At 41.2% G+C, this 14385-nt stretch overlaps 1 protein-coding gene across 1 annotated transcript in view; it reads left to right on the forward strand.

Annotated features, from left to right (window-relative positions):
• The window catches only part of LOC147021585 (rhophilin-2-like), an 81520-nt gene that overhangs the window by 14077 nt on the left and 53058 nt on the right, over positions 1 to 14385 (forward strand). The window contains exon 2 of the mRNA XM_085891690.1: positions 3519 to 3634. Within this exon, the coding sequence (XP_085747816.1) occupies positions 3519 to 3634 (116 nt within the window). The remainder of the gene's footprint in view (positions 1 to 3518; positions 3635 to 14385) is intronic.

A 14385-nucleotide genomic window follows, 5' to 3' on the forward strand; every position in this document is an offset into this window, starting at 1 on the left:
CTAACTGTCTTTAACTATGAAAATACATTCCCTAATTAAAAAAATTAATTCCCATTTGTATATAAAAGCATGTTCAACTAGAACAGTTTACGTTTTGTATCCCACTGAAAGGCTGGATCTGCATCAGGACCGGAACCTAAATCTAATTGGCTTGTTCTTGTCACCGACTCAACTCGTCCACCAAGTTTTGTCATAAATCCGTCCACAACTTTTTGAAATATTGTGCTATATATTGCTTCTGGCCCCATCTCTCAGTGGTGAAGAATCGCTTAAAAAGTTCTAAGATCCTGATGCGGATCTGGATCTTCACCAAAATCTAATAAACTCATCCTTGTCGCACATCTAACCTGTACACCAAATTTTGTCTGAAGCCGTCCATAACTTTTTGATATATCTTTCTCGCAGACAAACAAACAGACAGACAAATAGGAGTCAAAACGTAACCTCCGTCCAACTTCGGATGCCTAGGTAAAGATCAAGAGAAATGTAGATAATACTGGAATGGCACTCTGTCGAGCGCATATCTTGGCGAGGCTAAACAGTTTACATTTTGTGTGCCACTGATAGACCAGATCTGCATCCGGACCTTCACCAAAATCGAATGGGTTGATCTTGTCACCGACCCAACTCATCAACCAAGTTTTGTCATAATCTGTCCACATTTGTTTGAGATACAGTGCCTTCAAAAAGTATTCACACCCCTTGACTTTTTCACATTTTGTTGTATTACAGCCTGAGTTTAAAATTGATTAATTAAAAATAAAAAATTGTCACTGTTCCAAACACAATGACAAGGTGAAAACATGTTTTTAGAATTTTTTACAAATTAATTAAAAATAAAAAGCTGAAATGTCTTGCGTCAATAAGTATTTAACCTCCTGAGTCAATATTTGTTAGAAGCATATTTGGCAGCGATTGCAGCTTCGAGTCTATATGTGCTATATACTGTACTGTATCGTTTTTGGCCCCATTTCTCAGTGGTGAAGAATCACTTGTAATATTAAACAGATTCTCATATCGAGATCCGATCCAGATCTTATCCAGATCTTCACCAAAATCATTTTGCCCTTGTCATACACCTAACCTTTCTGAATCTGTCCAAAATGTGTTGACATATGCTCACAGACGGGTGAAAACATAACCTTCGTCCACCCTTGGTGGCAAAGGTAATAAGGATGCAGAACATGCACCATTAAAAAAAAAAAAAAAAAAAAAAAAATATATATATATATATATATATATATATATATATATATATATATATATATATATATATATATATATGTGCAGAGCCTAATATGTCAAAGAAGGATTCAAAATTAACAGTCCAAACGTCTGCACGGAAGTCCCTATCTCCTCAGGTAAAACATAGTAAACGTGGAAAAACCATGAAAAGCATTCCAAATTATTTGTTTGAGTGTTAAACAACACGAGTGATTGCTAAAAATGAAATAATATGTCAAATAAAATTTCGGAACAAGCTGTACGAGTGTCAGAATGCGCTATAGTGCATGAAGCTCGAAGCTATCCCTGAGGTGCAATTGCGTTTTAATGCCTAAAATTCGAATTATAAGCTATCCATGAAATTTCATATATCATGCGATGAAATGCATCATTTGTTTGAAAAAAATCATTTGGACACATTTATTCGTCAAAACCCGTTGCGACCTTGCACTAGTAAAGACCCTCCGTGCCTGCCCCAGCGGCTGTTACATTTTAAAAACTATTAAAATGATAACTACAAACACACAGATGCAATACTTACCTTATTCTTGACTTACTTTGTTTGTTTGTTTGTTTGTTTACATATACTTGTACACCCACTCCCTATGGAAGTGGCAGGAAGGATCATGTTATTGTTTTCTCTGGTCTATATAGATTACAGTTGATCGAGGCTTGGGTCCGTTTGTCTGTGGTGGACACGATAACCATATAATGCCCAAAGGATGTCAGATTCCTCAAAATTTCTTTACATTTAGTGTTAAACAGCAGTAACGACTGTTAACAAAGGTAATCGTACCGTTTGTGGTTTATCATATTTTTTTTACTTCCGATACATTTGCCCCATGAAATGTCATGATAAGCTTTTTATACACATTAACATGGCTGGCATTTGTCTCAGGAGGAAAAACCCCTTCGGGAGGGAGGATATTATTATTTTGTAATAACATGAATATTATGCTGTTATTAGAAGCCACCTTGGAAAATGCCATGACTAGCTATCTTAACACGGATGACATCCAAGATGGAAAACCCCCATAGGGAAGGTGGCAAATGAAGTCTCTACAAGCTCCATCATGTGACCCTTTGTCCTCCTGTCAAGTTTTGTTGAGATTCGATAAGTAATGACCGAATGTATCGTGGTCAGGCAGACAGACATCAAATTGCATATTTTAGTGCTGTAACGTATAGATCTATAGATTTTTCTTTTATTACTGCCTCTCCTTTAGTCAAGTTACATCTGCTCTCTCTCTCTCTCTCTCTCTCTCTCTCTCTCTCACAGCCCTTCAACCTTCCCCAGCCTCAACCAAACTCATTTCTGTCACCCCAAATAGTTAATCTCCAAAACTCTAGGATTTCCACCCACCTCCACTCTTGATCCTCAATTCAACCGTTTGTGGAACTGCCTTCAATCTCAGTTGGTTGGTTCAATCTCACCCTTCCCTCCAACTTCAAGTCGGTGGTGCACCACCATCTATTAATTATCAATCTCCCATCCCTAGCTGTTGTATTTTCTAAAGTCATGAATCCTTTATAATCCAACTTTCTTACTTGCAGGTTAATGTTTCCTCTCCTCCTCCTCCTACTCCTCCTCCTCCTCCTCATCCTCTCTCTCTCTCTCTCTCTCTCTTGTTCATTCTTTCCCTTGTGTTTCCTTGCTGCCCCATGTTAGTTCATTGCTTTTTAACCTTTTGTTGTTTTGCTTTTCCATGAGCCGAGGTTTTGTATTCAAAATAAATAAATATACCACGTGACAGCCCCTGCAGCCGATTGGTGGAGTTGACCACCGTTGCCAGGATATTTAGTCACCACAGCCTATTGATCTTGGAAGGTGTCAGGCTATTGTATTTTCTTTGATCTAGAAGCCACTGAGCAGCCCTTCTCATCGATTATAGAATTTCATCCACAAGAAGGAGTTCAATTATGAATAGATTGCAACTGAAAACCTTTTCGTAATTGTTTGGTATATTAATATTTCAGGCCAAATGGTTTTTTGTTTTATTCCCTCCCCCTCCAAAAACCATCACTTTTGTCCAAAAGAAGGTCTTTTAATCATGCGAATTGCCAGTGAAAAGTCATTGTACTTAAAAAAGAAGAAATGCACCAATTTATTTCATGTATGTGTGGATAAAAATGTGTGTAAACTTCAGCTTCACCAATGCTGCAGCGTGAGTACTGTAATAAATTTATTAAAAAAAACAAATAGTTTTATTTTCACAACTGCAGATGTATTGATTATCCTCTGAAATGATTTCTATCATTTCCCTTCCTCCCCATGCTCAACTACTATTTTACAGGGATGTGATCCTTTCTACAATACACGACGTGGAAAGCTTCAGAACCAGCGTATGAAGCTCAACCATAAAATTGGCAAAGCGGCCAGGATGCAAGCTGGTGCTCACAACTTGTTCAGGTGAACTTCTATCTACACCAATAGGGTGTGTGTGTGTGTCTCCTCCATAACTCCAAAACCATAAAACCTAGCAGCTTGAAACTTTGCATGCACACGAAGAAAACACCAAGGAAGTGCAAGTGTGAAAATTAGGTGTTTGGGTTAATTCAAACACCCCTTTAGAAGATAATTAACAGCCTTATTTAATTATATATTTCATCAGGCGATCCTCGGCCACCTCGCTGTCTGGGGTCTGAAGGGGTTTCCTGGGTAACCTCGCTGGGGTCTGAAGGTGCCATGTTTTCTGGCCTGCTCAATCTTGCCTTAATTTGGAACCGGCCGCAATGATTTATTAACGATAAAGTTGTTGTTTTCACTTTCCTCACTCGTATTATCGAATGCCTGTTCATCATAGTGACAAATCGCTGGGTACATTGCAATGCTTATAAATGCCCGGAGGCGTCAGCGTTCGTTGATTATTTCATTTCCGTACATGCGATCGCCATGAGTATCTCTTAAACTAAGAGTTACAAAATTTAAGCTCAAGAATCGAACTTGCAAGCAGTTCTGACTCCTAGAAAACTGTTCATTTGTCCATTTCGGACATATGTGACATTTTGGGTGTCTCCGGGAGGAGTATGTTGAATATGACAGGTCGGTGATTGCCCATTGTGTGCCAAGAGAGCCGTTTATTATGAGCCGTTTTGTTGGAGTGCTTGCTTGAGTGCTCTCCAAGCTGCTTGGTTGTTCGTTTCGGGAAAAAGTAACTGCTTTCAACCTCACATCATACGTTTCCGCCTGTATTGGGCCCTGCGGTGCCGTGTGGTGGGTTCCTCAGGAGGTGTCTCATCCACTGAAAATGTGCAATTTTATATTTTTATTTCCAACGCCACCTCCACCTCTCACCTACCTCTTTTATTTTTTTTTCATCCTCCTCACCTCCCCCCCCCCCACGCTGTCTGTTCTCTCCCCTCCGAATAAAATGCAGCACCCTCCTCCCACATCTGTCTCTCTGTCTCATTCTCTCACTCTCTCACTCTCTCCTACTCTCTCTCGCACCCCCCCCGCAGTGTATAGCAATGTTTTGTGAGACATTTCTCTCCCCTTTCTCGCTCTTCTCCCCATCCTCGCTTCCCCTTCTTCACCCACTCTGCGCTTCTCCTCCCTCCTCTCCCCTCCCATCCCCCTCTCTCTCCGTCTCTCTTTCTCCACCCCCTTCCCTTCACACCCCCATCAGCGAAGTGACGGGTTGTATTTGCTAGTGACTTAATAAAATATCACACACTGGTGAACTGCAGGTATAGAGCCAGTGAATTTTCTGTTTCAAAAAAACAGAAAGTGCCTTTTGTTTCAAAAAAGAAAAAAACGAAAAAAGTAGAGCTACATTCAAAGTGCACCACCCCAATGCCAAATAAATAAATAACATATCCTCCAGCGCGCGACATTGCCGGGGCACCCTACGATACCCCCGTTCAGCATATGGATATGGAATTGGGAGGGAGCAGTGTAAACAATTGATTGATTAATCAATTGTGTAATTAAAATAAATAATCAATAAACAATCTCTTAATCAATTGGCTAATGGTATACCAAAACCACCACTGTTTCATCCAAATCCAACTTTTTGAAAATTAATTAAATAATGAATTTATCAATTAATAAATCAAAAATACCCTTTGCCAAATCACGTGGTCACTGTGATGTCCAAATATCAGCATCCTAGCTCAAAAGGTACCTGAGATATTGCCCAAATGAGAAAGAAAATAAATGTCGTTAAAAGATCGATTAAGTAATTAATCAATTGATTGATTTTTTTTTTTAAATACTCTTTTTACCGAAGCAGTTGTTCACTATTGTTCCCAAATTTTATCTTCCAAGCCCAAAGGATGGCTGAGATATTGCCCGGCCAAATAAACACACTAACAGAGTGAAAACCGAATCTACGCCCTTTCGGCACACGTCATCGCTGGGCACCAAAGGCCTTCAGCGTCCTGTGATGACGTGCAGCACATTAAGATGGAATGGGGAGTGGCGGTGTACAATTATGTTTTGTGTTGTCAATGGAAAAATAAGCATTTATTTGTCCACTTGCATTGAAAAAATAATAAATTTTCCTGACATACCCCACATTGCCCCTGGGTGGCACAGAAATGTTTGGAATAATAGTAATAATAATAATACTGACAATATAACTATAAACGGCAGTTGGGAAAAGACTAAAGACATTAAAAAAACCCAAAAATAGATGTGCATGTATGCTCATCTACAAATAACGTATGCAGATTGTGGCAGTGTGTACATTGACGTAAATACACTAGGGGTGCTTCCCATGCACATTTCAATATGATTTATATTTTATATTATGAGTGGTTTATGATGGTCACCTTTTAAATAGTCAAATAATTTTCATTGCCAAAGTAATTTCTATTGTTTTTGTTTTTAATTTCAGGTGTTTCTTTTGATGTTTTTGATTATTTTTAGCAATCACATCTGTATTTTGATGATGTTTTTTTTCACCCTAAAAACAAAGTTTCTCCAAAGTTGCATGTCTGCACCAGTCATGTTCGACATTTTGTTTGTGCCCGCGATAGTGTTTTCAGGAAGTATTTTCAACAAACTGGAGTGACTTTCAAATGGATTTTTACTTTGACTCGGCTCTCCAGATTGTTTGATGGAATTTTATTTGGTATTTTTTTTTGTATCCATTGTCCAGGCTCATGAAAGAGCTAGTACTTGAATGGATTAGGATACAACAGGACAAAAGGAACAACAGAGAGGGAGGGGACTCCAACAGCAGAATTGAAGGCCAATATTAGAGGGAGGTGGACACCATTGGGAGGGGAGGGGGGAGTGGTGGGAGCACGAGAGGATGTATGGGGTGGACAAAATGGATGCAGAAGGGAACTCTCAGGAGGAAAAACTGGAAATTTGGAATGAGGAGGGATTTGGGTAGGGTAGCTAACAAGGAAGTGGCCTTTGAAAAATGACAGAGACCACCAACCTGTCTGAGATGGTGAAGTGATAGGCCCATAGACTCGGCTTCATCGTGGGAGATTCTAATAATCTTAAAGGCCTTGGTTTTCACGGCATAAAGCTGAGCAAGATGCGAGGCAGGGGAGCAAGCCCAGAAGGGAGAGCGGTACTCCATCAAGCTGCAGATGAAAGCCTTGATGTGGATAGGAGAGCTAAGAATGACATGAGCGGAGCATTGGTTGTGCTCGTGCTTCAGATATACACTGTATCCCTTGTGCATTGAATTGCAAAGTGTGTATATATATATATATATATATATATATATATATATATATATATATATATATATATATATATATATATATATATTTTCTTTTTTATTTACGCTGTGGGAATTAAGTCCATAGACAATCACAAACATGAAATTGGACAGTTTGGTGAATATTTTGTTTGTAATTCGACCCATTTTTTTTACTTGTTTTTCTGTAATTTACTACATTTCCTCTTTTGAAAAAAAAAAAAATGACAGATTCAGTTTTTCGTTTCAAGTCATGGATTCTGTGAATTCCATCCATTTTTCTGCGATTTACGGAAAATCACTGGCTCTACATGTATAATTGTACAACCAAAACGATTTTGGATGAATTGCAAAAACATCTCGCCCCGACAAACATTACAGTCGCATTTATTTAGTAAACAATTGGCTCCATATTAGGATCCTGTGTAAACATCGCACACAACACAAGACACCACCCATCACTCGTATAGGATTTATGACGAGGTATATAATGTGATAGCATGCTGACGTGATTTGTGCATTATTGACGTATGGACTACCTCTTCTGTATTTTCCAAATCATCTTTTGAGAAAATAAACAGTTTCCTTTTTACTTTTACATTAAAAGCATTTCCAACACATTTCTGATGGTCTTAATTGTTGAACCTTGAGTTAAAAGCGTTTATGAATGAATCGAGATTAAATGTTCTTGGGACATTTTACCAAAGCAATGCAGTCGTGCAAGTTTGCGAAATGTTTCTAGTTTATCAAACCGCCCGGCTTATAAAAAACATAACACAGTGAGTGATTCGTCGAGAAAGCACTCCACATTTATCCTGTATAAGGCCGAAAACAGATGTGACAGTCTGAAAACGTACACAGTACAGACGAAATTGAACAAATTGTTTGACGTGCTTGCAATGTAATGACGTGTTTGTTTTGACATGCGGAACTTCTCGATCAACGATGACAGAGGAATCCTCTTCGTGTAAACTTGTTGAGCTACGCTGTGTGCAGAACTGACAAAATGAATAATCAAAACATTACACCTCTCTGCCAAGCCACGTGCATTACAATGGAGCCTTTTCAGGAGGCTTTTCTGTGCAAGTTAAAAGACTTTGAAAAGGCTGTCAAAGCATTACCCATTAACAATGACTTAGGCACCACTGCACCCGTTTCTTCTTTCACTCACATGCCCTGGGTGTGCTCGCGACAAGATGCATAGCTCTGCGAGCATTGTATGCCTGAAGGCATGTACTTTTTCTGTGGCATAATTCAATCGGTTGTGGTATTCTTGAAATGTTGCTCTCATCTCCTGAATCTCGTGCTTCCTGTTTAACCGGAATGAGTGTGTGTGTGTTTTTTCTGTGATCCTGCACATAAATCATGCAGTGATGTCTACGATTAGAGAGTTGAAGAACTCATCTTGATATTGTAATATTACTGGTGCAGGAGTTTGTTGATTTGCTTGGCATAAAGTGACAATAGGTGGTGTTCAGCTTAATCTGTCTGTGCTGTCGCCATCTTGAATGATTTTGGGGGAGTTAATGGGTCGATCTTGAGATTGCACATGGTGAATTTGTCAGCAATAACAGCTTCCTCCTTACAATATACCATTAAATATGTTTTTGCACTCATGGAAAGGTTTTTTATTTATTTATTTGTTTTTAACCATTCGTCGTATTGATTGCTTAGCTGGATTGGCATTTTGTCCGCTTTTATCAAATTTCAATGAGATCACGAGTCTGGTGTAATTAAATAGATGTTGCGAGACATCGGTGGTCCTGGTGGAGGAGACGTGTTTGTCGTGGGACTATCGGTGAACGGGGATGAACTCCTGATGAAGAAGACCCAAATACTTCAATTTTTCCCAGTCTTCGAAATGTGGCCCCATTGGCTGGCTGTGAATGGCCACTTTCCTGTCCTTCCCTGCCCTCCACCCACCGGAAAAACAAAACCGTTTTTACCATTTTCTTCTGCTCGATCTCTGGGGGAATCCAATCAGAGTAGCCGGCTTCCTTGGGGATGTGGGCTTCTAGTGAGGTTTCCCAGGGCTACTGATGATGATGATTATTACAGATTTCAGTCAAGAGTGATGTGACTTTAAATGTTCATTTATAAAGAAACAGAAACCTCAGGAGCGTGAACCAAACATTTCTTGAAAGCTCATGATGTGGTATTTTCTATTACTGATTGTTATTGCAGGAAGTCACTGCTGGAGTTAGTGATAGCCCAAGGTCTGAAAATGACATTTATGCAAAATCCTTGTAATTGACGTCCTTGATGTGTGCCCCTTCACGGTTCAGACAGGCATTGATCCTGGCTCCAAAGTTCTGTCCAACTTTCCTGTAGGTCTCACGTGGCACTGCCTGGAGGTCGTCTGACATCGCCTGCTTCAGATCATCCAGTGTGGCAGGGCGGTTGGTTTGACAAAGGCCTTGGCAGCCCCCCCTACCCAGAACCAGTAGTCCAGAGGGTTCAAGTCTGGGCTATTGAGTGCCCAGTCATGAGCGGTACCCAGGGTAACGAGGTGGTTTCTGAAGAGCTCCATCTCTTCTGAATCTGATTTTGACCAATTTCTTTGAAAATATCTGCTGTTCTTCCCCATTCACCAGTAGTCCCATGACAAACACGTCTCCTCCACCAGGACCACCGATATCTCGCAACATCTATTTAATTATGCCTGACTCATGATCTCCAATTGGTTCATCTGACCACATGCTTGTCAAAGTAGACATCTCTCTGGCTGTTATTAGAGAACCACTTCAGTGCCGTCGAGTCTGGAATTTCAGTCAGGCTGACTGGCAGGGACTTCAAGCTGCCATCAAACTTTGAGACTGGTCTCCCATCTCTACTTCCTCCAACATAAATTCGTCCTGGGAATTCTTTAATGCACAGATGTATCCCATCTCATCTTCAGGTGTCCTACCCTTCCTCTCGCCCATGGTAGAATTGACGCTTAGGGTGAGGCAGTTGTCCTGCAACAACTTGCCTTCACCTCATGGAAGGCTAATACAACTGAAGGCAATCTCAGTTCCTTCCACAAAGCTTATACCAAGTGTATGTCTACCCTTAGGAGAGCTAGGAAACAACAACTTTCCAATCTCAAGTCTGAACTCTCAAACCTGTCTCCCTCCTCCAAATCTTTGTGGCATCTAGGGAACTCTGTTTCTGGAATATGCTCCCCCTCCATCCCCTCTCTTTCCTCAAATGGCCGCAGAGCTGACATGGCACATGAAAAGGCTGAATGCATAAACTTCGTGATTGCTTCTAAATCTTGTGTCCAAAACCCATCGCTTTATGTACCCGCATTAGCCAGTCTCACTCGCATTTTCCGAGACTCTGCGTCCTTTTCCACTGACAAGGTGGAGAGTTTGCTGTCAAACCTCGACTCAGATTCTGCAAACGGTCCAGATGACATCAACCCATGTGTCCTAAAAACCTGCTCTGCTGCTCTTGCTCACCCTCTTGCTGTTCTATTCACCCTCTCATTTGCTCAAGATCATCTGCCATCTGCTTGGAAATGGCAAACATTACCGCTCTGTATAAAAAAGTGCAAAAACAGATCCCTGTAACAACAGACCAATCTGCCTTCTCCCAATCATCAGCAAGGTTAGGGAATCCATCATCGCTTCTGACATTAAATCCTTCCTCTTCTCCAATGGCTTGATTTCCAATCATCAATTTGGTTTCAGGCCAGGTCACTCTATCCTTGATATGCTGCTTCTGCTCTCCCAGCAATAGATGGAGGTCCTCAATGCCAGAAATGAAATCAAAGCCACCTCCCGAGACATATCACGTGCCTTCGATACGGTCTGGCACCCCGCCCTGCTTACCAAACTTTTTCCATGGAATCCAAGGACATCTCCACTCATGGCTCACAGACTTCCTCTCCTGTCGCAGTCAACGTGTGGCCCTTAATGGAGTTCTCTCATCCCCTCTTCCTGTCCAGGCTGGAGTTCCTCAAGGCAGCGTTCTGGGCCCTGTTCTTTTTTTGGTTTTCATCAATGATCTCTCTGACTCTCTGGAAAATCCTCTATATCTCTTTGCTGATGACTCCACCCTCTGCCATACCATCTGTCATCCCTCAGATTGGCAAGCAGCAGCCTTTTCACTCTCTGCAGATCTGGATAAAATCACAAGCTGGTCCAACACATGGAACATGTCTTCCAACCCTGACAAATCTCACACTCTCACTATGTCTCTCCGAAAGGACCATCTTGAAAACTTCCCCAAACTACTTTCTCAACAATCCTCTTGCAGTCCTTTAATTTAAGTTTCTGGGGTCTTTCTGCCATGATCTTTCCTGGGAAAGCCACATTTCCAAGCTGGCCTCCAAAGCCAGTCGCCGACTGGTCATCCTTCCCTGGCCCACCTGAGCTCCTGACCACATACAAAGCTTTCGTCCACAGCCTGATGGAGTACTGCTCTCCCTTCTGGGCTGGTGTTCCTGCTTCTCACCTCTCTTGGCTTCACGCTGTGGAAACCAAGGCATTTATGATCATTGGTATCTCCCGTGATGAGGCTGAGACTTTGGGTGTCTCATTCTTCACCACAGGCAGGTCGGTGGTCTTCCTGTCTTCTACCGTCTCGTCTCCGGCCAAGCCTCCCCCCCTCCCCCCTCCCCGCACTGTCTGAGATATGTCCCCTTCCTCCATATTTCTGCAGGGTGCTCAAGGTCCACCAGCAACACCCTTCTGGTAAAACTACCAAAATCAAGAATCACTGCTCACCTTCACTCTTTCATTCCACTTCTTTCCCGCTTTTGGAACAAACTCCCACACTCTCTTCAATCCCACTCTTCCGTCCAGGTCTTCAAAACAGCTGTTCACCACCATCTCTTATCTTCCCCCATCCAAAACTACAATCTTTTCTACCCCCACTAATCCACCCCAAATCTACCTCCTTCAAATTCCCTGCTTTCCTTCCTGAAAGTCTCTGTTGTGTAATGACCTGAAAAACCCTGTAGTGTCCATCTTGTTAACCTCCGCCATCGAAGATCGGAGGTTACTGTTTTCACCCCTTTCTGTTTGTTTGTTTGTTTGTGAACAGTATTACGGAAAAACTCCTCGACGGATTTCGACGAAACTTGGTGGGGGGGATTAGGTATGGTCCAAGGATCATGCCATTAGATTTTGGACTTTGTCCAAAATCCAATATGGCCGCTATGGCGGCCATTTTGAAAACATATTTGAATTTGTTTTTGCATTTTTACATGTTTTAAGTGATTTCCAACCCCCCCTCCCCCAAAAAAATTTGTTACAGAAAGAAAAAATTTTTCTTTTTTTTTTTCAACTTTTTTTTCAAACAAAATTTTGATTTTTTTTTTTTGCATTTCTACATCTTATAAGTGATTTCCAACAAAAAAACATGCCAAAATTATAATTGCAGCTGATTTTGGAACTTCAGGTGGATATACCCACGTAAAATCAATTTCTGTCTCAAGGAATCTAGTTATGTCAAATGAATTGAGTATGTAAAAGTTAAAAGTAAAAGGGAAAGTTGCAAACTATAACTCTGTGAGCACTGTTGACGTCAAATTGAATGAATAGGATATCAGGTTCACTTGAGTGACCGAGCAGTATTGGCGGCTGAGGTTTTGCACTCTACTGAGTGCTCCCCCTCTAGTTAACCTCCGCCATCGAAGATGGACGGAGGTTACTGTTTTCACCCATCTGTTTGTTTGTGAACAGTATTACGGAAAAACTCCTGGACGGATTTTGACGAAACTTGGTGGGGGGATTAGGTATGGTCCAAGGATCATGCCATTAGATTTTGGACTTGGTCCGAAATCCAATATGGCCGCTATGGCGGCCATTTTGAAAACATATTTGAATTTTTTTTTGCATTTTTACATGTTTTAAGTGATTTCCAACCCCCCCTCCCCCAAAAAAAATTGTTACAGAAAAAAAAAATTTTGCAACTTTTTTTTTCAACAAAATTTTGATATTTTTTTTTTTTGCATTTCTACATCTTATAAGTGATTTCCAACATAAAAAAAAACATGCCAAAATTATAATTGCAGCTGATTTTGGAACTTCAGGTGGATATACCCACGTAAAATCAATTTCTGTCTCAAGGAATCGAGTTATGACGAATGAATTGAATATGTAAAAGTTATAAGTAAAAGGGAAAGTTGCAAACTGTAACTCTGTGAGCACTGTTGATGTCAAATTGAATGAATAGGATATCAGGTTCACTTGAGTGACCTAGCAGTATTGGCGGCTGAGGTTTTGCACTCTACTGAGTGCTCCCCCTCTAGTTAACCTCCGCCATCGAAGATGGACGGAGGTTACTGTTTTCACCCGTCTGTTTGTTTGTGAACAGTATTACGGAAAAACTCCTGGACGGATTTTGACGAAACTTGGTGGGGGGATTAGGTATGGTCCAAAGATCATGCCATTATATTTTGGACTTGGTCCAAAAAAAATTCGATTTTATTTTTAAAATATTTGAATTTTTTGCATTTCTACATGTTTTAAGTGATTTCCAACCCCCAAAAAAAATTTGTTAGAGAAAAAAAAAATTTTGCAACTTTTTTTTCAAAAAAAATTCGATTTTTTTTTTTTGGCATTTCTACATGCGCGTCGATCTAGTTTAGTTTATTCAATCGTGGTTCAGTAGAGTCTGATCCGTTTTGACCTGAAATGAATTGGATATCAGGTTCACTTAAGTGACCCAGCAGTATTGGTGGCGGAGGTTTTGCACTCGACCGAGTGCTCCCCCTCTAGTTTATCCTGTGTTCCCCACCCCATCCCTCTCCCTTCCACAGATCTCCTCATGTCTCTGTTACCTACTGTTTTGCCCTTCCCTCTCCAGCCCCTCTTGTCTCCTGCTCCCCTTGTTGTGCATTTCTGCGTGTTAGCTCTCATACGAGCCTTGACAGTGTATACAAAAAAATTAAAAATCTGCCCAGTAAAGTGATGGTGTCACCAGCTGCATGTGAGGGTGCACCATCCTGCATAAAGCAGGTCATGGTGAGCTGGTTTGTGGTGACCTTTTGGGCTACATCATTATGGAACTTCTGGAGCATGGCCCGGTAGCACTCACCTTTGATTGTCACCATCCTGCTTTTGTCATTCTCAGACCAGTGAGGCCCTAACATTCCCCATCTGGCATTGAAGACATGCCTCGCTGGCGGTGGGACTTCTTGAGACTGTCCATTGCAGAATCCCGCACGGTGTCGATGTTGGCTTCGCTCTTGGTTACTGATGCTGGCCTGCTACTGTTGTCCTTGTTGTGGTGGTACACTGTACCCTTGTGCTCATAGTGTTTCACAATACGTTGAAATGGCACAATTTGTGGGTCCATCACGTGTTCTGAGGTCGTATTCCCGGCAGAACCTCCGGCGGGTGTCTGCATATGATTCAGTGTCATTCCACGGAGCCACCATTTTTGTTTTCTGCTTCACTGTCAATGGCATAGTTGAGCTACGGAGCTAGAAATCCCAGAAAACAAATGGCACGATAACACCACGAAGCCCTGAAAAGGAAAACGGTACAGTTAAAAAAAACAAAAACAA

The sequence above is a fragment of the Eptatretus burgeri genome, chromosome 8 (assembly GCF_056783735.1).
Source record: "Eptatretus burgeri isolate ZD-2024b chromosome 8, Ebu_testis_v1, whole genome shotgun sequence".
Taxonomy (NCBI): domain Eukaryota; kingdom Metazoa; phylum Chordata; class Myxini; order Myxiniformes; family Myxinidae; genus Eptatretus; species Eptatretus burgeri.